The 26517-nt window shown below is 41.4% G+C and overlaps 2 protein-coding genes across 5 annotated transcripts in view; one reads left to right on the forward strand and one right to left on the reverse strand.

The window, feature by feature from the left end:
• LOC141772556 (uncharacterized) overlaps positions 1 to 26517 on the reverse strand; it is a 77817-nt gene that overhangs the window by 26463 nt on the left and 24837 nt on the right. The gene's annotated exons all lie outside the window — the stretch shown is intronic.
• Positions 11725 to 26517, forward strand: part of LOC141772559 (chemokine-like protein TAFA-1) — a 30138-nt gene continuing 15345 nt past the window's right edge. Inside the window, exons 1-2 of one of the 4 annotated variants that reach the window (XM_074643658.1) lie at positions 11729 to 12225; positions 13414 to 13558. In XM_074643658.1, the coding sequence (XP_074499759.1) occupies positions 13417 to 13558 (142 nt within the window). In that variant the 5' untranslated portion in view covers positions 11729 to 12225; positions 13414 to 13416. Of the gene's footprint in view, positions 12226 to 13413; positions 13559 to 26517 lie in introns of all 4 variants that reach the window. The other 3 variants (XM_074643659.1, XM_074643657.1, XM_074643660.1) reach the window with 3 other exon arrangements.

Raw genomic sequence — 26517 nt, forward strand, 5'->3', positions numbered from 1 at the left:
TGATCGATTCATAATCTGACATGAGAAAACATTAAAAACAAGCTTGTTTTGCAGTTGAATTAAACTGCTTATATAAAACAACAAAATATACACAAAAGAGCGAAATTAACCTCATCATCACAGAGTGAAGAGCATGATTGCAAGTGCAGGCCGCATTATACAATACCGTGTTTCGAAAAGCAGCCCTCTCAGCTGTCTAAATAGGATGATTGCTGCAGGTCTGAAGGGTCCTTCAGTGAGAGGAGCTTTGTAGGAAAGAGACAGAGAGAAAGAGGCAGCACATGTGGGATGTGCCAAATAAAACATCGCTGATTAACTTCTTTAGTACTGAGCAGTGATTTTGATGTACGAGTGTGTGTGTGTGTGTGTGTGTGTGGTTGCCCTCGTGGCCTATACATACAGCTACAATTTGTGCGTGTCCACATGTCTAAAGATTGCAGACTTACTGGCACTTTTGATAAAAGGAAAATGAAAGATGTTTGAGCCTATGGACGCTTTTTTTCTCCTCTCTCTTCTTTGAGCAGCGTTCACGGCCAGGTGAAGGACAGAGTCAAAGGAGGGCATCCTTTGTTGCAAGAGGCTGATCCTTATTATCCTTTAACAGCATGATGATCTAATTATCTCCCCATGTAACTGCTGCGTATATGGCTAATAGCAACCATTTATCAGGACATATTAATTGAAGCAGACTTCCACGATTAATCAGTTGTTATGGCTACTGTCATGCGACGTGACGCATTACTTTTGCACAGCCAAATAAAGCATTTCTAACCACATGATAGCCAGTGGTAATCACATTTAAATATGTCATTTTGGTTTTATAATAAGTGTTTTAATGACTAACTTTATTCTGTTTTTCTAGCCGAGTTCAACTGCATTATTGAAAGGAGAAACTACTGTTGTTCCTTGTGTCTTATCCAGAGCTTCTTGCTGTGGATAAGCGTGCTCATTACAGCACACGTCGACTCTGTTTAAAGCCATCATTCCGTGTCTCGTTGACCTTCATGTGAACCAGAGCGTCAAACCCAAGTAAACTGGTTCATGACACTGACTTTAATTTGATGTGATTTTTAGGTTGAAGTTCCTTAGAAAACTTAAGGAATCCTTTGGTACCAACCATCTCATACTAGCTTGTCACGAAGGAGGTTAAATAACGCTCCAAACTTACGCTACATTTTGGCGAGTTAAAACTGGCATGGCCATATTCAAAGGGGTCCCTTGACCTCTGACCTCAAGATATGTGAATGAAAATGGGTTCTATGGGTACCCACGAGACAAGTTATGATTTGAGCATATTTTTTATGCTAAATGCTGTACCTGTGAGGGTATATTTGTCAATGTTTTGTGTTATTAATTGATTTCCAATAATAAATATATGCATACATTTGCATAAAGCGAGCATATTTACCCACTCCCATGTTGATAAAAGTATTGACAAATCTCCCTTTAAAGCTGAAGTAGGTGAGATTGGAGCAAATATGATTAAAAAAAGTTATTTTTATAAAACGGTCACTATATCCTGACAGTAGTACATGAGACAGATTACCTGAAAAAAAACCATGTGCCTCTGCATCTGCAAGATTTCACAGACTGGAGGAAAAAAAGCAGTCAGAGCTGATCTGAGGTCTACTGTCCATCTGCTGTCTATGAGAGCCGGCTGTCTATCACTCGCGAACTCCGACCAAACGGTCAAAGTAGGCAACGCTGATCAAATATGAATCAATATTATGTTACGTTAATGCCTATTTCTCGCCTCAAATGTTTTCAAAATCATCTTGTAGTGCACGGTTTAGCTGTAAAATGAGAAAGTTTGTGACACGGCAGCCATTGTGAAATCTCGGGGAAATCTCTTGAAGGAACGCCAAGTTCCTGTCACATGAGTGCTCTCTCTCTGAAATGACCTGTGATTGGTCAAAGTCTCCTGTCACTGGCTAGATTTTTTTAAAGCCTGAAAACAGAGCCATGAGGAGGTGCAGGAGTCTAGTTATCTCTCAGAACACTTGAATTACAATATTCTGAACGGCTATTATGGAATTTTTGCCCAATGATGCCAAAAATATACTGCCTACCGCCACTTTAAGGTACATTTTGAACAGATGAAAAATGTGCGATTAAGTTGTGAACTATGGACAATGATGTGATTAATCACAATTAAATATTTTAATCGATTGACAGCCCTAATAAAAATTTATATTTTTATTATAAATTTATATTTTTATTATGAGACAAGTGATGATATTTTCTTTAGGAGGGGTCAAAGTTAATATCATGCTTGGTTTCACCATAACTTTAACAGCTGAAAGTCCTCATAAAATAGTGGTGTAAAATACAGTAGAGAGAACAAAAGAGAGACTCGCTCTACACACCTACAGTATACTGTATATGTTGTTTTCCGCTGTTGAGTTATGGCAACAGCACACAATGGATGATGGGACCATAGACTTATCAATAATGCATAAGATAGTGAGAGAAATGACAGGCACTCTGCTGGTAGGCTCTCTCCAGAAGCAAGCCATAAATTTGCAGGGCAATAATAATGACTCTTCTCAGGGAAATAAAGGCCACCCTCTGCTCCCCATAGTCATAAACCTGACTCACTCTTCCATTGGTTGGAAGAAAAATGCTTCCTCTCCCACCACACAGGAGTCATACACAGGAGGTACTTCAACCAGCCAACTTGATATGCAATCATCTCTCTTTACAGAGGAAAGAATACAATTTCAGTTTTTATATTAGCTATTTTCCTATTATTCCTGTGGAGGTGGGGAGAAATGGTGAGCGCAGTAATGGCGGAATGAAGTTCACTTGAACAGCTCGGGAAAATATTCAAAAAAGACTTGCAGTAATTCTTTCGCTTCGACCATCTTCTAATCCTTCTGTGCAGCCTGCTTTGTAGACCGGCTTTGTAGTGGACCTTTCCATTTAACCATTTGTATTATTATTTCAAATATGGGTAATTCTTTGTTCTTCCTGGGCAAGAAAGTATTGCATTGTCTTTACAGTAACATAAAGTCAGGATGTTTCTCTCAACTTTACCAAAGTCATATTAAAGAAATATCCTAAATTCACTTCCTTGTTGAGAGTTACATGAGTAGATTGAGACCACTCTCATATCTGTCCGTCTTGAATATGAAGAACACATTAAGAATTGCATTGATTGCACGGACAGGGGACATCCTCAGTGAAGTTGTCAATAAATAAATAATAATAAATAAGGTGCAATGATTCTTAATTGTAAAAGTTCTAAGCCAGGAACAGGCTGGGCTTAAATATTTACGGACTGTGTGGGCTAAAACACACAGGAAGTAATCTTCGAACTCTGCCTTCATTTTGATCTCAAGTACACACCTGTGACCAAGTTTCCTGACTACATCTTGCACAGTTGTGACGCAATTGTGATGCCAAAATCTGTCCACAGACAAATAAACACCTGGCAAAGCACTATAAACTGCCTCATGGTAGTTTCCGCTACAGTAGGTATCCCCATGAACACATTTTGCTATGATGAGTCACTTACACACAAACTCAATAGGTGAAACAATACCAGCCACATGCTGTTGTAATGGTAATTATGACTATTATAACTATATTAGATTTGTGTTTTGTAATTACTTACATAAGGCTGGATGTTTTTGTTATTTGCGTTTTTTACAAATGTCAGTGTGATTTTAATTGAGTTGTAGTGAGTTGTTTGTGTTGTAATGCCCACACAGAAATCATACTAAATTACTAGTCAAATTAAAGTACTGACTGACAGTGTCAATTCACTCTAGTGCTGCACAATTAATCGAATATTTATCAAAATCGCAATATGGTCTACTGCAATTTTCAAATCACAGGAGGCGCAATACTTATTAAATGTGAAATGTGAGTCAAAATACCATTTTAAATTAAACATTGTCGTACTGCAGAGATGTCTTGGCCTGCACATCATATTCTACTGACCTAAGAAAAACATATTTTTTGGTACAGATCCCCGCAAAAATCATTTTAAGTTTTACGTTTTTCACTGAAAATGAGAATAATGATGTAAAAATGATCAACCTCTCTAATATCGCCAATCACCAATTCTTTCAAATTCAATTCAAAAATGAATTTCAATTCAAAGTACTGCGAGTCTCGGACGGAGCGTGTCGGGGGTGCCTCTCCATAGTCGACCCAAGTGAGCTGAGCTTTAGAGTGCAAACAGCAGGTATCAAACCGTTTGGTGTCCATTTGTTGTGCTGAGTGCTTTCCACAAAGGGTTGCACGAGGCACTCTGACCTTGTCAGGAGGGTCACACTGAGATTTCTGCTGAATCCCTTCAAAACCGGCAGAGATTTGACATGTGTCTCACTGATTTCATCCTGAATTATGGAGCTTTAACTTGCTGTAGCAGTCACCTGATATCACAAAAAAGAAAACACAAAACAATTGTCTGTCCTTGTATGAATGTCAGAGGGGGGTTTCTCTGCATTATACCAGTTTTCTGACTAGTTTTTGGCAGCAGAAAAAGAAAAGAGGATGTATTTACACAATCCAGCATCAACTAACAGCATAAGCACAGACACAACGCCTTTGCAGGTGTGATCTGGCGCGTGCATCCCTGTCATATAACATACGGCGTTTACAGGAACATGACCAAATTATTATGTTCACGCCATTCATGTGCTAATGTAAACATCTGGAGGGCAAATGTGGTTTCATCTCAGGAGGAGATGAATACAGGCATCAGAGGAGGACTGGCAAGTTCAATTACATGAGCTACCACAATTTCGGGGGTTGTCATGTGATGCGATGGAGCCAACATGACTTCAATGCGCCATGTCAACCATATGAGACGAGGAGGACACGAAAGGCGACGGAAATGATTGATTGTGTGACTTTAGGGAAGGAAAAGATTTTCAAAATCCCTCAAAGAAGAAGCTGTAATCTGCCTGTTTAATGTTTTCTTATCTGATTCTACGAAGTTGAAGATACACATATACGTTTAATCTCAATTATTAGCACGGTCCCGGGCACTTAACCCAGATAAACCGCCGACGGGTGATGACACTTTTAAAAGGCAGGTAGAAAAGCCACCTATTGTATCAGTGTTTTTTCGTCACCTGCCATGAGAGAGGGAGCAGGTTTTACAGTAGCAAATCTCAGGAGGCACAGAAGCGGTTACTGGAATGGAACGGTGAAGCCCGAAGCCAGAAGGCAACAACATCTGCTCTCTCTCTGGAGACTGTCATCAGCAGTTTGGGCTAAAAGAATGGCTACTTATGTTGAAATGCTAGCTCTATTTTTTTCTTTTCCTCCTGACACTGCAATACCGTAGCCCTCTTTGTTAATTTGAAATTTTCATAATGTGCATGCAATGACATTTGGCTTAATGGTGGGATCAAATAGTGTAGCTCTCAGTAAATGTCAATCGGACTCGGGGAAATAATGGAGGCATTTCCAGTTCTGAGTGGTCTGCTTTTTAAAAAATAACAGAGCGAGGCATGCATTACGTTTTCACCTGAGTTTTCTCACATCACACCTGAGGTGTAGAAAGGTTTGTGTCTGGGAAATTAATGAGTTGTTTGGCCTGAGAGAAATATGCCTCACTCCTATCCACGACAAAGATATAATGGAAAAGATTAATATCCTTAAAAGAATCTATTAAATGGTGAGATCAGCTGATGTAAAAGGTGAGACACTCAATTTCCATTAAACATGAGGGGCTCAGCGAATTGAAAAAAGATCCCGCTCAAGACTTTCAGTTATTTTAATAACAGTTTGGGCTGGTTCTGCCCACTAAGACATTAATACTCTACTGAATAAGATTCAAAGGCCAGATTCTCACACTGCCTTCTCTAAAGATAATCTTATTTCTTACTTGGCTGAACTTGTGAGTTGGCTCATGCAGATAAAGTAGACACCAACAGTTTCCCATTGACCTTTCCAGAGAGGAGCAGAGAATGCTTCAGAAAACAAAAACACTCAATGAAAATGCAAATGAATCACTTGAAAGGGATCCCTCACTGTTCCACTGTAAGTAATTTCCTGGCAGTGATTTATTGATCTCAGAGGAAAAAGATATTTGAGTTGTTAAGCCAACAGCGAGATAATATCTCCTTTCTTTTGTTGAATCTTTGAAACTGTTTTAACGCCTCTTGTCACAGCCATGCAGCCTGTGCAAGCGGGAGGTGCATGTGAGGATTTGTGTGAAATTATAGCAGGAAAATGCCTGTAGAAATATATGACTTTTATCTACAAGAACTCCCCCCCTGCTCCTTTATTCTTCAAAAGGCATTGTGTGCTCATGCGTGACATGATCTACAGTATGGCATAACCTCTATGTCTAATAGAAATCGGCCTCCAGGTAATGGAGTTACTGCAATCAACAGTAATATCATCTTAAAATGTCACGTATTTTTTAGGGCAGCTAAACCTTTAGTGATTCCTGTCATGACAAGAGTAGGCACAGCTGAGGGGGGAGCGAAATAGAAAACTGCTCCATAGTTTTTCCCGAGACATCTCCGGCTCTCCCACCCTGAGCCAAACACAACGATTTATTGACATTTTTACTCTGCTTAGCCACCCTCGGCATAAAGTAGCAACCAACACCTTATCTCGTGGGCATGCCATTTGGAAAGGGAATTTGACATGGAATCAGACAGGCGTTAAGAGTAGACCCATATTGCTGCCATTATTTGTAAAATACATGACTTTCTGTTGTCTTTCTGCAGATGTAAGAAGGAGCGCGATGCCTCGGACGCGTCCCTGAGAATCTCATCACTGTAGGTATGTAACATTCAGGCCAAAAGCCCGTGGGAGCTTATGGGCTGTCTGCTTCCTGGCCATATCTGTACCGACCGTTTTAGATTTAGGAGACAACTCTTGTGAACATTCTTGCAAAAGTCGTCTCTCTTTTTTTCAGGGTTGCTTTTCAGAGAGCAGCCGTCAGAACCTTTCAGGGAGGAGTCCATTGAATCAGCAGTGCATGAACCTTCTTCAGACAGAAACTGGTGGTCTGCAGGTTAGGAAAAAGTCTGTTTGATTTGTTTGTTGCACTGCAAGAATGATAGGCATAGATTCAGGGGCGTTTGTGTTTTTTCAGAATTGGAATGATTTCACATTAAAGTTTGCGTTTTGTTGTGGGCGAAGTGACTGTGAGTCATTGAAATGTACATTTCTGAAAACTAGATTCGAAATTGTTAACCCATTTTTAGACATTGAAGTAAAGGGGTGTCACAGGAAAGCATACTCAGCCTTGTTAATGCAACTCAACACACTTTAAGGGCAGAATCATATTACCATTTAAACAAAACAAGCAAATGAAGGATTGATTTGTATTGATTATATCTACATGGTAATTTTTCAGTTTTAAGTTAAAGTCCGGGTAACGCAAAAATAAATATGTGTTCTGAGTTTGTCACATCACAGGAAAATGTGTTATTAACCACCGGGCCAAATTTGATTGATTAAAAACATCACCAGGTATATAAAATTACAATAACAAAACAATTTGCGATTTTTAGATTGTCACAGGCTCAGTTTGAAAGCTGAAAATACTCACATGTGAAACTAGAAAACCTAATGAATCCATTGGTACCAACTAGCTTTTCAAGCAGGAGGCTAAATAACTCTCTTGGTCAGGAAAAACTAACATTTTCAAAGGGGTCCCTTGACCTTTGACCTCAAGATATATGAATGAAAATGGGTTCTATGGGTACCCAAGAGTCTCCCCTTTACAGAAATGCCCACTTTATGCTGGAGTTTGGGGCAAGTCATAGTCAAGTCAGCACACTAACACACTGACAGCTGTTGTTGCCTGTTGGGCTGCAGTTTGCCATGTTATGATTTGAGCATATTTCTTTATGCTAAATGCAGTACCTGTGAGAGTCTCTGGACAATATCTGTCATTGTTTTATGTTGTTAATTGATTTTTAATAATAAATATGTACATACATTTGCATAAAGCCGCATATTTTCCCACTCCCTTGTTGATAAGAGTATTAAATTATTGACAAATCTGCTACTTGTGCAGATTGAGTCGGCTAACTTCCGGTTCAGCCCTATGCTAACTTAAATGGGGATAAAATAATTCAATCATGCGGATCTTAATTTTCTAAATCTTATCGGGCCGAAGAGATGAAACGAGTCATTTCGCAGGAGGTTGTGACGCTTAAAAAACAATTTATCCACCGTTTTACAGCCGCAACAATGGAGTAGGCTATACGGTGGAGCCTATGGCGTAAGCTCAAGTTTAACTGACTTGGTTGTGATTGGCCAGTGAGCCCAGTCCTGGAACACACAAGGAGAATGACAGGCACACAGAGAGGGCTGGTGGTGAGAGACAGACAGGGCCGTTGCACTGAATGCATCCATGAATATGGGCACTGTAGTATATTTTGAACTCAATCCCACATAAAAACACACTAGAGCAGCTATTCTCAACCAGTACGGAGGTACTGCCAAATGGTTACATTCAATTTAAAATGTAATTATTATTATCTTACAAAGCCAGTTAATTTTATATACAAACATGCTTAAGAAAAACATCAAATTAAAGTGCCTTTATGGGATTCACTCAATGCTGCCATACTGTATAATGTGTAAATGTTTAAAAACACAATAAAAACATTTGAATATAACATGCATAGTTTTAAAGACCAGTTATGTTTGAATATCACCGCGACAATCACGACACATCATCCGGTAGAGACGAGCGTGTTTTGCCACTGTTAGCTAGCTAACGTTCCCTCAGATGCAGGGACACAAAAATGGATTTTGGAACGGAAAATTGATGTGGGAGACAACGCTGCACCAGTAAAAGCTCCAAATCGTGTGATGAGGAACTATGGCCCTGAATACATTTGGATTCCTGATGGCAGGCAGTGATGCTGAGCCGACAGCACAGTGTGTTAAATGTGGTGAAATCCTGTTGAATGAGGCGCTAAAACCATCGAAGCTCCAGAGACACTTAAACACAAAGCACCCGGGATGCCTTGGGAAGCCAAATGAATATTTCCTGAAGAAAAGGGACAGCAGAGAGTCATCACAAGCTTAACAACTCAGTCAAAAGCCACTTTGAAAGCTAGCTATATGGTTGCTCCTCGTGTAGCTCGTAGCTTACGATCGCAGAGGAGCTTATCTTGCCTAGCGCTGTGGAGTTACTGGGGGAGGCAGCTGCAACCAAAAATCACTCACTGAGGGTAATTAGATCATTATTTTGGTCACTACGGCTGACATTGGTTTTACACACGCCCAGTTTATTTTTCTCCCCTTTTTGTCATGTTATGTCGTTGTTTTTATCATCTATTTGGAAAGTGGTCCTTGGAAATGTGTTAACAATCAGAAGTGAACTCCTGCACTAGGGCACCAAAGTGTTTATTCATCCGCCACTGAAAATAGTCCAACATTTATATACTACTTACTCCTGTTTGAGTCATTTTTGCTTAAAAGAACTGCAGAGCCCAGCTGTTTAAGGAAATCATAACACTTTTTAAAAAGAAAAAATCTGTGGCCAGTTTTTAAAGATTTACGTCTTCTGTAGGAACCAATGTACTCGGGGCTGTGCCACAGACAGGGTAAGTTTCGCATGAACTGGGAGATCACTAATTTAAGATGGAAATAACACCTACTGTGATATAATAATTATTTAGCACTTTCAGTATCACTCTGCGTCTGAGAAAAACATTAGACTGAAGCTGCCTTCACGTAAGACATTTGCTCCTCACTCACCGCGAGGTCGGGCGCAGAGCCTTCCGTAGGCAACAGGTAAAATATGTCAACAAAAAGAGCGTAAGGAACGCCATTCACTGTTTCTAGGCAACAACAGTTGCATCTGTTCTCATTGGAAGCGCTTTCAAAGGTCAGCGGCAACCGAGGTCAAAGTTGAACCGTTCTCCCCATAGGAAACAATGGCACAGTCAGCGCAGAGCGATTTTACAGCTGATCATGTGTGGATGGCTTAATGTGTTGTCAAGGTTTGCTTAGCAACAGGGTCACGGGGGTAATCACATCCGCCAACACAGAACAGATTAAAGATACAAAGAAACAAATGTTAGCTGTCTAAACCCGCTACAAATGGAACCATTTAAGGCTAAGCGAGTTTTCCAGGGATGACGTATTTTTGTAGGCCAACCAGGACGTTAGCATCGCACGGGTTCCCACTAAACAAAGCCAATGGGATTTTTTCCATTGGGTTTTGGATTATTGCAAATATAAACTCTGTTGCAAACACATGTTTATGATACTTACACGTTTTGTTCAGCAAGATAATCTCCACAAATGGACACGACTTTTATGATTTTTGTAGCGTAAATGCGATCGCCAGAAGTAAAAAGCTAACGTTTGCTGAAAAGGCGGACGTGTCAGTGTGTTGACGTTTACTGTAATAGTTTTAAAAGCTTCAAAATTCACAAGTGGGGTATTTACGTATTTTATATCGTAGAACAAAACGTTAAAATCTCTTCAGCTTGTGTTGACCACAGACCTTATTTCAGGCATCTAATCAAAAACATATTCAAAAAACCCATTGACTTCGAGATGAGGGAACCGGAAGTGCTAAAATGCTAACTTATTTCCGGGTTTTAGGGCTCAATGATGCACCACTCTATGGTCTCTCCCATGGTTATTCCTCTTGCCGCCAGAGGGGGGGGACAAAAGCTCCACACTCCAGCTCTAATGGGTCCTGTGGAACGACCTCCGACGTGCTCCGACAATTCGATATATTTCTGAACAAACTCCCTGTGAAACAGATGGCTCGGATGAAATCCAGTCCTAGCGTGTCAAAGCACAGTGTCAACATGGGAAAATCCCTATGAACAATTAATGACCACCCCGTCTTCGGAAACTATTGTTCTGTTCAGAACAACTCAGCAATTTATGCTATTTGGCTTCCTCCTATATGTCCCAAATCCCCTCTGCACAGAGTTGACTCTGCCAAAGCCTCACACATTAATGCGGCGTTTCCGTGCGCCTACATCTCAGGCAGTTTCTCGCTGTTCCTCTCACTCTGCGTATTCTTCACTCCTTCCTGAACTGGGAATGCACCCTGTCTTCCTGAGCAAGCATCAAAATAAAAAATGTGAAGTCTTTATGCCGTAGAGATGGCAGTGTGAGTTGCAGGCCTTGGGCATGTTCTGCATGCCAGCGATAAAAAATCCAGACACAATGCAAAAGTAGAGCTCACCACGTATAGTGAAGGTGGCGAGGAGCGGGGAGGATGGAGCCGTTTCCCCACACATACACAGATTGGCACTGATTTACTCCAAATAACAGCACTCGCCTCCCCTACGATCACCATTACATCTCCATCATACACTGGAGAACTCCCCCACTGTAGGTGAAGATTACCTTCAGCTGAATGGGCATTGTTATATCTCGTCACAATCTGCTCAGCTTGTTAAAACATGTTCTTTCCTAATCTTTTTTTCCTCTAACAAACAAAAAGGTAAGCTCAGGGCCGAGGATTTACTCCATTTCTCTGGTAATATCACATCCTGACTTTCTCGTTATGTCTCGGAATAACTTTTAAATCACTTAAAAGATGTTCTCTTTATGTCGGAGCAGAGTAGAAACTGACAACAGCAAAACAAGGAAAAGAATAAAAGGATATGTTCCCTCAGGAGAAAAAAAGAAATCCATTCTAAATGTAAATAATTGTTAATCATGTGGTCACAGTGACGTGAGTGCTGCCAGTTTTCCCTGATTTGCATTTGTCAGAAGCATATGATCAGGTGGAGTCCCACCATGCCATCTAATCCAGAGGCAGTCTGGCTTTAAGACATGTGATACAGTCTTTACACACAGCGAGGCTGCACGGGAACATTTGTTTCTTGGTGCTCGCTGAGGTGGGGGGGGACTCGGCGAGAGCCCGCCGCTCAGAGGCTGCCTCTCACTGGAAGGATGCAGACGGTGAAAGGAGAGATTCCACTACAGTTAATTAAGGAGCACTCCGCACGTGCCTATAAACGCGAAGGGGCAAATGAATTCAGTGTCAGTGGGAGCAGCTCCTCAAGGGGAAGCAGTGATATTTCAAAGGTGGAATTGAAAGAGCTGTAAATCTATTTCCTGACTCCGGCTTGACGGTCATTTCTGAATCACTGGACTGTTGCTATCAAAGTGCGGAGCGGGGAGGCAGAGTCACTGGAGTTCCCTCCTCGAGCTAAATTCAGAGTTATTGGATGGGATCAACATGAGCGGCATTATGGATGGATTTATGTCATTCTGTTGAGATATTTATATACTCTTTGTTGGGTTGCTCAGGTAAGATTTTCTTCTTTCTCCTCTCTGGGGCAAAAAAAATAAATCATGGCATTGTCAAGAGATTTAGCTTTTTGCATAAAACTGGCAAATCATACGTTTTCCATAAAATCAGTTTGTATTTAAATGTGAAATCTGACCACATTAATTGTTGAGATGCATTTTTTCTGTTATCTTATTCCATGATATGACTTAATATTGACTATACAGAGAATTTCAATTTCATTTAAGATGTTAATTAAGCCATTTTTTGAACAATTGTATATTTAGATGCTTAAAAGCACAGTATACATGTGAAAGGGCTGTAAAGTATTCTGCACTCATGAGTAGAATCAGGAGAATGCACTTCTTTTATGACCTTAATAGTACAAATGGATGCAATACATATTTTTGTCTTCCTAAGGCTTGATAAAAGTTTGTATGCACTTGAAAAAATGTTGAAATCATATCCTGAAGAATTAAATCCAATCATAAATTTTAGGCTGAATTAATGCATTTAACGAGATGGTTAATAATCTAATGCTTGGCAGTTTGATGCTGCTGTGAATTAACCTGATGAAACATTTTCTATTATTTTCTCCTGCATAGATTTCCTTCACAGCAACCCTTCTCCTATGACCAGGAGCATTCCTCGCTGTTGTTCTATTTCTTTCTTTTTTTCTGAACAGCATGGTGAAACATTACAAGGCTTTTGATTCCCATTACTGCTGTGTCACTGTCACATTATTCTGACAGATACAGAAAAGCCTCGGCAGCCAGCTGCTTGCAAAAATCGTATCTTTCTTTAAGTTTGATTTAGGTTCGGAAGGCAGGAGCACAGCTCAGGAGTTGAAGGGAGTCGGCCTGTCAGGGGAAATCTCTGCTGCATGGGAAAAACTCCCCAGGGATCACTCCACATTTGCAGCGATGTGGCTCAGGGACAAGACAGGGCAAACTAGGAAGACGAAACAGTGAAGAAGTCATACTTATATAATCATGCTAATGATAAATTCCGATGACTAAAAGACGAACGCTGAGGAGCGTTAAGGCCAATTATAGACCAGAGTGCTTGTGCAAAATGTATTTATTTGTATTTATTTTGCACACGACTCATGAAGTGTGTGTGCGCTTGTTGGGGAGGGGAGGGTGGTTGAGGTCATAGGTTGAGAACATGATGTATTTTGCTTTGACTCCACCTCTGCCGGTCCTTAGCAGATGTGTCCTGTCATGTCCTGGCTGCTCTGCCTGTGCCTCTGGGTCAGCGTGACTGCTATTCAGCTGTGTCAGGCCACTTTCTACGACACCATCCAACAGCATCATGGGACGAGGCCCGGACGGACCACCATCCACACGATCGGTGAGTCCCTCTGAGATTTTTTCTCTCCCGCTCTGGGTGCTACAGATCTCTTGAAAGCATCAAAATGTTTCCTTTTCTGCAGTAGGCAGAACGTTTTTGGCATCATTGGGAAAAAAATCCCATAATAACCTTCCAGCATACTGCAATTCAAGTGTTCTGAGAGAAAACTAGACTTCTGCACCTCCTCATGGCTCTGTTTTCAGGCTTTAAAAAATCTAGCCTGTGACGGGAGACTTTGGCCAATCACAGGTCATTTCAGAGAGAGAGTGTTCCTATTGGCTGTTCATTCAACAAGCAGCTATCAATCATTCACGAATTCCGATCAAACAGTCAAACTAGGCAGCGCTGATCAAATATGAATCAATATTCTGTTACTGTAAGGCCTATTTCTTTCCTCAAATGTTGTAAGAAACATCTTGTAGTGTACTGTTTAGCTGTAAAATGAGAAAGTTTGCTCCGGCTGGTGGGCGGTGCTTTGTATCTCCTCAACTGATCTCAACACGACTGTCGGGTCAAAATGTTCCCATTTTACAGCTAAACAGTACACTACAAGATGTTTCTGAAAACATTTGAGGCAGGAAATAGGCATTACAGTAACAGAATATTGATTCATACTTGATCAGTGCTGTCTAGTTTGACCGTTTGATCAGAGTTTGCGAGTGATTGATAGCTGCTCAGAGACGGCAAGACTCCAGATTGGTTGTTTTCTTCCGGTCTGTGAAATCTTGTAGATGCCATTAGGAGCACCGGAGGACAAAGAGGCACATGATTTTTTTCAGATTACCTGTCTCATGCACTACTGTCAGGATATAGTGACCGTTTTATAATATATAATAACCTTTTTATATTCATATTTGCTTCAATTCTACCCACTGCAGCTTTAAGTGTCACCTTTTCAGTTGATACCATCGCCACTTGTTATCCTGGGTGTGGTTGTGTTTAGATTGTCAAAGAAAATAACCCTTTATTTCATTCTGGGTTTATATTTCCATCTTGATTTCATTACCTTCATTGATATATTATTGGTTAAGCTTGGACTAACAACCAATTATTCAGCGAGCACATTTTACAGAGGCTGTTTTTCATTAAGATTTGCTCTTGATAGCACGAGAATTTCTGTACTGAAGATCACAAAGGCAGACAATGAACGCCTTTGCTGCTTTCCTTCTTGAGCTATTACAGTTGATATTCATGCTACACTGCTCCTTCTCAATTTGATCTGTGCGATTGCGGGCCCCTGTGAAATTGCACTGAATAGAATACGACCGAATCACTGCGGTCGAACTTTTGTTTTCATCAGGCGGATGCGCGTCACTGTTATGGTAAATAATTATGATCCCGGGATTCAGCAGAGGAGAGGAAGCCGAATGCTGTCAGAAGAACTTCAAAGGGAGAAGTAGCTGCATGAGCGTTATTTCCTCTATGCGCCGGTGCACCTCAAGCATATCAGCAAGGGGTCTTTTCAATATTCTCAATATTGCGAGTCAGGAGACTTTCTGTTCCAACACCTTTATTTCATTACTCACGTGTGTATTGGAGGAGAAAAAATGTTTAAAATGAGAAAAAAATGCACTCACAAATAAGATATCTTCTAGGAAGTGGTCTCATGTCAACAAAAGGGAAATGGAATTAATATTTCAAACGTGCATTCGGGCGCCTCAGACGAGTTCAAAGCGAACAATTCGAATCCTTCAGGACCCCTTTGCCACTAAAAGTGTAAATGCCCTGTCATTCCATTTGGCTAGTCCTCACTCCTGGATAAATGAGATGCCAGTTTTATGAGAGGAAGATGGGAAGCCTGTCTGGATTGATTCTGACACTGGGACATTTGTTCTGCGCTGCGTGTCGTGTGCCTGTTGGATTGGTGGGAGGATTGGGGTTGACGGGTCATGAATTGGTGGCAAGGAGGCCATTGGTTGCAGACCATCGGGCCAATCATTAAAGGCAGCGAAATGCCACAAGTTCACGGTGACTGGTATTGCCAGCGGAAATCGAGATTACTGAGGCCGAGAGATCAGTTGTGTCCTTGCCGATAGAAATTTAGATCTATTGAGGGGATTTTGTTTAGGAAAACAAGTCAACCACATTTGGGAAAATGTTGACCTGATGTTCAGACACACTCAAACTCTAGATAAATTATTAGCTGTGAATAAGAACACCTGCAGCGTGAAAAGGCATACGAGACAGGAAGATTACAGATTTTGGCTCTCTCCGAACGCAATCATTTCTTTTGACAGCATATAAGCAACTGTTCCACTCGTGCACCCAGATATTGACAGCCTTATTGCAACGAATGTGTGTCCAGAGGTCCATTAGCCGGATGACCCTTGAGTAGGTGCTTGTGTGTGCTGAGTGATTCGGACAAGGCAGCCTGCTTCGCACCCTGCAGCTCTACTTACAGATTGCTGCCTGCCACTCTCTTGGATATGCTCACGGCTGTTCTCTGCCTCCCTTGTACAGGCAGCGTTGCTCTCTGCGGTATGATAAGGTGCTGTATTCATTTGGTGCAAAGAGCGTGCACAAAAGAGAACCTATTTTTTCGTGCATCTGTAAAGTGCCGGGCAGAGATGTTGCTTTTGGGGTCACGCATTTCTCGACCCCTGAACATGTCCAGAGGAAACCACAGAAATTCTTCTTGACTTGCTAAAGAAAAACTAACCTCCTGCTTACATTGATTTTTCAAACTTAATCCGGCTACTGAAAACATGAAAATATGCTTTGCAGGTGTGACAAATCACGTCTTTTTCAGGAGTAACATCTCAGCTCTTGTATGATATTCGACTGAAACATACGCTCACCGCAGTGAGAACAAAGGTGCATTGAATGTGTCGAGCAGCAGTCTGTTTCCTGTGGAGGAAATCATACCACTGGTGATGCAGTGCATCAGGTGATAACGGAGACAAAAAGCAGATAGAGGCTGCCGGAGGTGGCCTTGCTCCCTCGTGAACTTACTCCCACCAACAGTCGGCTCTGCGGGGTCAACCTGCTCATAAATGAAAGGTCATCTATTCTCAACGCTGTGCGGATAATCTCTTACCTAGTGGTTTGCTGTAAAATGTGCAGCTGCCAGGGAACGAGAAGCAGATAAGATATTCAGAGCAGCAGAAGCGGGGATACAAGCAGAAGCAACTCACTTGTAAGTATCCACTGTATATTATAATTTATTCAGACTTAAGTCATAAATACTTTACTCTGTGTAATATCCGTTTCACTGTCGTCCTCTCACCTCACACTGTTACCTACAATGATAGTCCATTATAGCAGCTATAGCTGCCCTTCCTCCTCGACCCTGTCAGCTGATCCTTTTCAACATGGATGTCATTTCAATGTTAAGCAACTTTAATATCCAGAATATGGAGTGCTCCTATAGTTTCATTTCTTTCCAGAGTGAAAATATCATTTAAATCCCTCATGTCTCCCCTTCAGGAGCTTTAATGAGGAGTAGAGGATCAGGGCTTTTTTTTTTTCCTCAGTGCGCTCCAACAAAAGAAACCACTCGCTGGCAAAGCTCACAATGAAACAAACATGAAAAATTGATTTTCGGCTGTCACAAACAAAGGTTGTATCCTCTATGCGCGGTTTTAGACACTGACAATTTAATAGCCTTATATAATGCGTCCTGGAGGCACATTATTTTGACATACATCTTCCTCCACCCCTCCCTTAGACCTCCTCTCAACCGTGCTCTCACTAGTGTCATCGCTGCTCCACTGCAGCGCCAATGGGAAGTGGCGTGCAGCCTCAGCCCGAGGCCTCGCCACATCTGGAGCTCAGTAAACCCACTCTGTCCTGATGTTGTTGCACATGCCACTGTGACATCGAAGGACCACTCTGTAAAACACCACAAACTTCCCCTATATAGCCTTCAAAGTGAAGATTTCCTTTGCTTTATTGGCTCTGTAGTAAGCTTGTTTACTTTGCCGGTGTTGTATCATATATTTTCCCAGAAATAAATGAATTGCTTAGGCCTGAAAGAAAAATACATATTTAAGTAAATGAATCTAAGGACAATCAGCGCCATAATTATTACTGTATGCTCACAGCTACAAATAGGTTTTACATATTTCAGTATTTCCCATTTATTTCCTCTTCCAGGCTTTGAATTATTCATAAGAGAGAGCTCCTCTAAGCTTGTAGATATTTGTTTAAACAGCATGTTTAATTGAGGTCTTTCAGCCAATTCTGTGCAGGGGCTATGGTTTGTGGTCACAATGCTTATATGCAAAATGAATTTCTGTGGCCCACAGCTTAATTAATTAGCCAGCGTTCTCTCTTAACACTACACCAGCTGTTTCTTGTCTTAGCCAGAATCCCCAAGCATTAATAAAAGGGGTGTTAACGGCAGACAACGTTCACGGCTCGATACATATCGCTGTGTTGAGGTCACAGTTGTTTTTGGTGCAGTGGGAATTATGAATTTCTTTTCCATTTGAGTGAGTGTTGTGTTTTTCCAAAATTCCTACATATATATGACTCTATATGATATCCAGAGCATAAATATAGCAGCAAACAACTATTTGCTTTGTAAAGATATAGAGGTGCAATGTCTATTTGAGCAGAAAATGAAGTCACTCTCCCTCTGTGTGTCGTAATCTGAGCTTCTCCGTGCTTTGTTGCGATTGCCAGGCCGGCCGTGCCTGCTTTATTGCATGTTCATGCATGGGAGCGATGGTTTTCGGGTTGTCTGTCCTCCATGCCTTCAGGAAATTTCTTCAAATTTGGCACAAATGTCCACTTGGACTCAAAGATCAACCAATTTGATTTTGGTTGTCAAAGGTCACTGTGACCTCACGCCCATCCCATTCTTTTGATATCTTGGGAACGCCTTGATCGAATTTCTTTAAATTTGGCACAAATGTCCACTCGGACTCAAGGATGAGCTGATTAGATTTTAGTGGTCAAAGGTCAAGGTCACTGTGACCTCACAAAAAACATTTTTGGCCATAATTCAAGAAATCATATGCTAATTATGACAATTTCACACAAATGTCTAACAGGAAAAATGATGAAGTGAGGATATTTTGGACAGACATGGATGTAAACTGCAACTTGTCTGGTTGGCGGAGGCATACAACTGCGAGACAGTAATTGTAGTTACCATTTATTTGTGTCCACAAATATGATCCTCATCATCAGGCACGTCATCTTTTTTTATATTTACGGTCATCAAAACCCTACAAGTGCTTGATTCCTGTCCCCATTATGTTACTGTGAAAGGTAACAACTTCTTCATTCTTGTGTTTGCGTTAATTCACAGTACCAGTTATACAAAGTGAGGCCCAACAAGAATAGAAAACATAACATTACCTGGTACTACCATACCAGGATATAGTGTCTACAACGACGAGGCTGTACTTAGTGTATGCACAGCTGTGCTTTGAGCTAAATGCTAAAATCAGGGACATGTTCACCATCATACTTTCCAATTAGCACTAAAAACAAAGTACAGCTGAGGCTGATGGGAATGTTATTAGCGCATTCGATGCATTAACTATACCCCAGTCATATATGTGTGTGTGTCAGCCTCATGGTGGCAATAGAGGAAATGGACCAAGTCTCCAGACACCATCACTGTCTTTACAAAATATTATGGCAATCGATCCAATAGTTGTTGAGATATTTCTGTCTGGACCAAAGTGGTGGACCGACCAACCGACAAATTGACATTGCCATCCACGAAGCCTCGCTGCTAGCAAAGCTACAGAAAAATGGATTTCCAACAACTTCAGCGTTCTGACCATAGACTGTATATAAAGATGGACCAAATGATAGCTCCCAACAGTGAAGCCAAAACATCTAGATTGCCCCCTGGTGGCTGGCAGCAGTATAGGTCATAAATCCCACCTCCTCCATGTTAGCGGATGCGACATGGGCCAAACTAAAAAGTCAAAGTTCACGTCAAATACAATTTTCCCAAAGATGGTTTCTATCATTTTAGGTAATTCTTATCACGCTGATGTATGTTCAAGTGTTAATTTTTCGGATAAGTTTGGTTTTATTTAGTTATTTGATACTATAAAAAGGGGGTGAAACATCATGATTGGCAGCTGTGATTCTCTCCCGCTGACAAGCTGCAGCCGTGCTCGGCTCACGATTGGTTCGGGCGGGTGACCTCGATACCACGGCTCCGCCGCCCCCATCACTACTGCGCAGGCTCCAAATGACGTCAAAATCTCAAGATGGCAGCTCCCATATCTTGGATATTTTGGCTTCACTTGAGACACATCGTCCATCTTTATATACAGTCTATGATTCTGACACAAGAGAATTGTTAGAAACAAACAGTTGGGACTTAATTGAATCAATAAGACAGGGTGGAACACTGACCTGAAAAAAATGTCAACATTAAACAGCCGTATATGAACTGGGCTAGTCGACACACTGACACCAACGTTTTATTTGTGGGACAATTTGTAAGATGTGAACTGTAAGTAGGTTGTATTATACTAATAAGTATGTAATTATTTGGATTGCAGGATAGAGTGAACTGAAACACTTTGTGTACTAAACCAAATGTCCTGTTCCAGCTAATGGGGAATATACTGTTGCAACCCAAATTAAGAAGCACATTTATGTTAGAGCACTGCTGCATGAATTGCAGCCCCTGGCCAGAAAAAATAATCATGACTGCACATAAAGGAGGCTTGTAGTTAAGAGACGTTTGCTTTTTAATAACTGCAAAACACATTTTGCCTCAGAATGGCATTATTAGTTGATCGTTTCAAACCACTTTGCTCCAAGTAGCAGAGCATCCTCTTAGGGTCATTAGCAAGATTTTAAGAGCCTTGTTTTGTTTAGTAGTTAGCAGCGGTTTTCTAAATATGTTGTTGTGACAGCTGACATAGCTGAAGGATAGTTGACTCTGAAACCCTGAGTCCTGATAAAAGCGCTCCGCTTGCTTTAATCCAGAAATAGTCCAAAACAAAGCCAAGCTATTACAGACACTATTCTTTTTGTTGTGTGTGCAAACGACAAACCAAATAAGTGCTTTTGCTGATATTAAACAATGTTCTGGAAACTTATTGAGCCTGAAGAGCACTTAGAACTATAAAAATAAATAAATTAGCGGCTTCTTAACAGAGTTTATGTATTTCATTAATTTTTCATATTGATAAATGTGTAATGATGATGTTAATGTGTAATTAGTGTTAAACTTCGACTTCTGTGAATCGTGCCTCTGCATTAGATCAGGGGTTTAGAAACATTTGAAAGGGGGGAGGGTAGACTGGGACACAGTTTTAAAGAGGGGTGTGGGGGTACATTTGTAAAATTAGAATACAAATGTGTTAAGATTCACATGAAGTCCTGGTTCTGGGCGATAATAAATGGTACATTATTAATAGTTACATTGTCTATTCATTGTATTAGATTAAAATTAAAATATTGGTTGAATTAATATTAATAAATAGCTGCTATTTGCAACTCCAAATAGTTCACAACCATACTGTAGACAGATTATGAGTCAATGGGCCCCTTTGCGTTACATGGGGGTGTCTTTGCTTCTCTTTGTAGTTGTTTCACAGATCTGGGTAGGGTAGGACCAGATCTGGGTAGAGTAGGACCAGATCTGGGTAGGGTAGGACCAGATCTGGGTAGAGTAGGACCAGATCTGGGTAGGGTAGGACCAGATCTGGGTAGGGTAGGACCAGATCTGGGTAGAGTAGGACCAGATCTGGGTAGGGTAGGACCAGATCTGGGTAGGGTAGGACCAGATCTGCGTAGAAAAGCACCAGATCTGAGTAGAGTAGGACCAGATCTGGGTAGAGTAGGACCAGATCTGCATAGAAAAGGACCAGATCTGTGTAGAAAAGGACCATATCTGGGTAAAATAGGACCAGATTTAGGTTGAATAGGACCAGATCTGGGTAGAAAAGGACCAGATCTGGGTAGGGTAGGACCAGATCTGGGTAGGGTAGGACCAGATCTGGGTAGAGTAGAACCAAATCTGCGTAGAAAAGGACCAGATCTGTGTAGAAAAGGACCATATCTGGGTAGAATAGGACCAGATTTAGGTGGAATAGGAGCGGATCTGGGTAGAAAAGGACCATATGTGGGTAGAGTAGGACCAGATCTGGGTCTCTTTGCAGTGAGTTTGAGTGACTTTCCAAGAAGAACTGTTAACAGTCACTTCATACAGAGGTTCTGGTCCAGGTTCCCTGAGCCTGTATCGGGTAGGCCCGTTCAGTAATACATCCATGATACTAAAGATTGTTTATGCTCGCTATGCAATACACTGTGGCCGGGGCGACCACAGATGGTGCGTGAGCTACGAGCGCACACAGAGGCTTTTTATGCTCGACGCGTTCTCCGCTGCAGTATTCTCCGAACGCCTGGGGGCGTACAGACAAAATATTCTGTGCAGAAGCAAGAAGTCATCGTGTTACTGAAAAAAAGTCCTTTCATTAAAAGGGGAACACCACCCAAATTAAGTTATTTCCATGCACTAGGAAAATTCAATCAATGTGTGTGAGCATGTGCTACTCTCTCTCTCAAAGCCAGAAACCAGAGATGTACTGTAAGTCTCAAACTTGTGATGTCATAGGGTATAATATCTGGAGCTGCTCCATAGACAATGAATGGGAGACTGATTTCGTAGACACACAAGATGTTTGTTTTCTGTTTTATACCCAAATTAGCTTTATTCTATTGTAGTGTTCTCAGCTGTGAAACAGAAAATGTAGAGTCTCAGGCCCTGTTCAGACCTGGTATTAACATGCGCCCTGAGTGATCGGATCACAAGTGGACAGTTTTAAGTACGTCTGTTCACACCTGGCATTAGAATTCTTGAGTGACATCTTGTGATCGGATCTCACTTCCCTGCTCTATATGCAAATAAACACGCAGTAAACACAGACGTGGTGACGTAATATTACAGGAATCAACAAAAAACAACCGTCTGCCTGTCTGTTCACCTGAAGAGCGCAGTGAGACCCGGTGGATCCCAGCAGGACATCAGTAGAGTAGTCAGTCCTTTATGTGGCCCAGGACACATTCGGTCATCTAGAACACCTCTCCCAATTCATTGTCTATGGAGCAGCTCCTATACTCTATGACATCACAAATTTGATTTAAGCACTCTAGTTTTTGGATTTGAGCGGGAGTTGTTCATGTTTACTAATATTTCTTTCGACTGTTTGGAATTTTTAAAATTGGCATAGTTCCCCTTTAAAAAATGATAGGAAAGAGAACACCACAAATCCGAAGCACTTTACAGCACTGAGTTACAGGATGACAGACTACAGTAAATATTGTGCCCGCCACAATGATAGCACTTCTCTTGATTAATAACAAAAAAAAATTCAATCCAACCTCTTTTCTCTTTTGTTCCCATGCCAGAGAATCAAAACAAGCCCTCACAATGGAAAGGATCCCATCATCACCACACTTCACAGTAATTGCTGATGTCAGTGGCTGCACAAGCCTGTGCGGGTTCATGTGTGAGCGCTGCTCCTCTTTAATTCAACATTTTCCCCATGAAACAAAAGCTACTGTAAAATTAATGAGAGCTTTGTGTCCCCACTGTTTGTAAATATTATATCAGGCGGATCAGACCTTCTTGTCTTATGTGCACTGAGGATTAGTCCTGCAAATATGACCCCTGCCGAGGTAAAAGGCTACCCCGCTGCCTACTTTTCCTGCTAACCCACATTATATAGAGCGACATAACAAGTTTGTCACAGGGCGCTTTTGTTCCTCTCTTTGCTTTTTGCCTTTGTGGAGGATTTTTCAAGGTGTGGCGGTCCTCGGGCTCTCCCTGCTCTTTAGATGATGAACAGGGTTTTTGTCACTTCACTGTTGGCCATTCGTGGTGAGATTTAGATGTGATTTTTGAAGATTTGGTGACCCACTTGTGAGACACATCGTTTATTAAGATCTAATTAAAACCGGGTCTGTAAATTCTGATGTGACTAATGCTCTATCGTCCCCAAACGGCATCAGCGTGAGGGAAAAAAGTACTTATATTAATTCATCCTCTGCATTTGTGGTGAAAATGGGACCTAATTTCCTAATTTTTTTAGTTTCTCAATGAAAGAAATATACTTCTTGCAGAATGGGAATTATGCTTGAGAGATCATTTCATATGGAATTGCCTTTGTGGCTCCACGAGCCTATTTTAAATGCTTGGCAGGAATATGAAATTCATTATCACTACTTAGACCTCATTAAACTGAAAAGAAGCATCTCAACTTACTAATTGGTTCCAAGGGGGAGGGTAGTAGGAGAAATAAGCAAAGTAATTAATATTGGGTTTATCAGGCTCTATTGCAGATTTCTCTGCTCTAATATCTCCTTCGTGTGCCATAAGTCATCTGGCATATTTACACAGAACAGATCCAATTACCTTTCCTGGAGAGACCGGGGTGTTCATGTGTAAAAACGGGGGGGAAAAGTGGGGAAATATATTTTGTCAAATATGAACAACATGATGGCAGGATTGACTGAAAGATTTTATGTCCTACAATAAAAAAAAACATGTATATGTCATAATTTTTTATAGCTTCCTATTATGATTTGATGCTGTATCCTGTAATTTAACAAAAATGACACAGTAAAATAAACATATCTAGAATATAAAACATGTTGCATAGGTGCTGAAAATATCACACCACACAGCAACACGTGTTCTATACCATCCCTTAACTGCAGTAAGATGTGATCAAAATGTTGATCATGTGACACCCTCTGCTCTGTTGCATCATGCTGAATAAGTGAAGAACCCTCCCCGCCAATTTCTCCCGTTATCAGCTAGCAGGTGTTGCGTAATCGTCACCGCCGACCCCTTCGGAGCACATCATACAGCACGAAAGGTCATTTCGCCTTTGTATTATGGATTAATACACGGCTTTACATGTTGCAGGCGCATTGGCGTCCTGCGTCGATTGTCTGGCTGACAGCGAGAAGGCCAGCAGTCACATCAGAGGCTAGCAGCTGTTCTCTAAAGGCTCTCTGACTTGACTCTATCTCGGTTTCCTTTTCTTCCCTCTGAATGTAACTCTTTCATCAGCGCCGGCGATCTAAAAATATGAAATACCAGTTCTGGACGTTTGCCAGTTGTGGGGTGCGGGGGGACGCAGGACGGGGACAGCTTGACATTTAAAAAGGAATGACATCTCGCTGACAGAAGACGTGTTTTTGCATTGTTATTTTTTTCTAAAATCTCAGAATGTGAATGTGTGTTAGAAGAGGATAACGTAGATGGAGTGTTTATATGTGTTTAATGGACATGAAAGCTGCTGTGTGATTGCTGTTGTACAGTAAATCGCTGTCATGCTCAACAAGCCACCATAAAAACCAAATAACCACGGGCGTTTTTTTTCCTGTGTGAATCTGAATAGTATTTAATGCCCTTGATCAGGACCAGACTCGCGGTGGTGTGTCCTGGGCCTGTGTTGCGCGTGTGTGTGTGTGACAACAGAGACGACAGCCTTTGAGGCTGCACATGCAGATGCAGAACCCATTCCCTTTACTACTCGCTGCTTCCTCTGTTCCATGCAGTTTTCATGCATCTTAAAAACAACACCAGCTCTGCTCTGCGAGTAGTCATTTTGCATTTCAATAAAGTATCACCCGTCTTTGGCCCGCTGCACAGGACCAATCTCACGGCCTCCTCGTGTGACACGCTGTCAAAACCGCCAGCCATATTTCAAGACTGTCTATGCTTTTATTGTCATGGACAGGGATTTTTTTTTAGAGTAGCAAGTGGTACGCTTTGTAAATTGTTTTGATTCTCTCCAGCAAGCACATGCACTCCTCTCCTCACGTAAACTTAAAACACACACATGCATAAAAAAAAAGGAAATCTAGTTTAAGGAAAAAAATACCCTCACGTGTTTTGCCATCTGAAGCGTTTCCCCCCCGTTAATTCTCGAAACATTTCAAATTCTCAAGTTTACTCAAGCGTTTTGCAATCGTTCACACGCGTCCTCTGCATTTTTCTTCAGCCTCGAAAAACAAATTTGCCTCGGAGTTTATCGAGCAATATGTCACTCACTCTCACCCCAGCATTTATGTCTGGAATAACAACAGTACTACTGGGGCTTCAGATGTTTTCACAGAAGGCACGGGGAGAAAAAAATAGTCACTCAATTTGACACCATGCAGTCACATGTTTTGTACCTCTCACTGTCTTCCATCTGCATTAATTTGACATTCTCTAATCTGGCGCTCCCATTTGCTGTCAGCGGCAGAACTGCCGTAGCCTGCTGGCTTGGATGTCTGCGGAGAGCATGCACGGAGGAAGAGGAGCCTATTATGGGTCACCTTGGATGAATTTCCCATTAAAAGGTGACAGGCATGCTGCTCCAAAACACAAACTGCTGTGTTTTGGAAATCAGGGCCTGCTGTCGCTTGTAAATGACTTTTAAGCATCAGAACAATTACCGCGTGTTATGAGGACTTACATGTGACATGGACGGAGCTTGTAGTGAGCTACAGGTATTCAGATGTCACACAGTTATCAGTTCTATCGCCACTTAAATATGTGTGCGTGCACATTCAGCAAAGGTTGTACAAATAGTGCCACTGGCTGCCAATCACCGGCATCCAAAAGCCCCAGAGAGACAGGTTACCTGCTAAATTGAGTCCCTCAGGCTTTCCATTTGGTTTGTATATGGAGTGTAACAGTGACTACTCTCATTGCTATCCTTTCACTCACACAATGTATTCATTAAATCCATATGCCACTTGTATTATTAGGTTTTACCCAAATGATAGATGTCCGAATCCCTCTATAAATTGCACATATAGTATTCTGCATGTGTCGAACGAACAGAACAGATGGCAGAGGAGTGTTGCCATTCAGACGATATACTTGCTATCAGCGTCCTCCGGAGACAACCACAGTCTGGGCTCATTACAGTAGACAGCGAGTCATTGCATACTTATTGCATTCTGACATTTCTATTGAGATGGACCGACTATATGCCTCTGCGCAATGGCTGTTACATCACGTTTGAAGA

The sequence above is a fragment of the Sebastes fasciatus genome, chromosome 8, assembly GCF_043250625.1.
Source record: "Sebastes fasciatus isolate fSebFas1 chromosome 8, fSebFas1.pri, whole genome shotgun sequence".
NCBI classification, from domain to species: Eukaryota; Metazoa; Chordata; class Actinopteri; order Perciformes; family Sebastidae; genus Sebastes; species Sebastes fasciatus.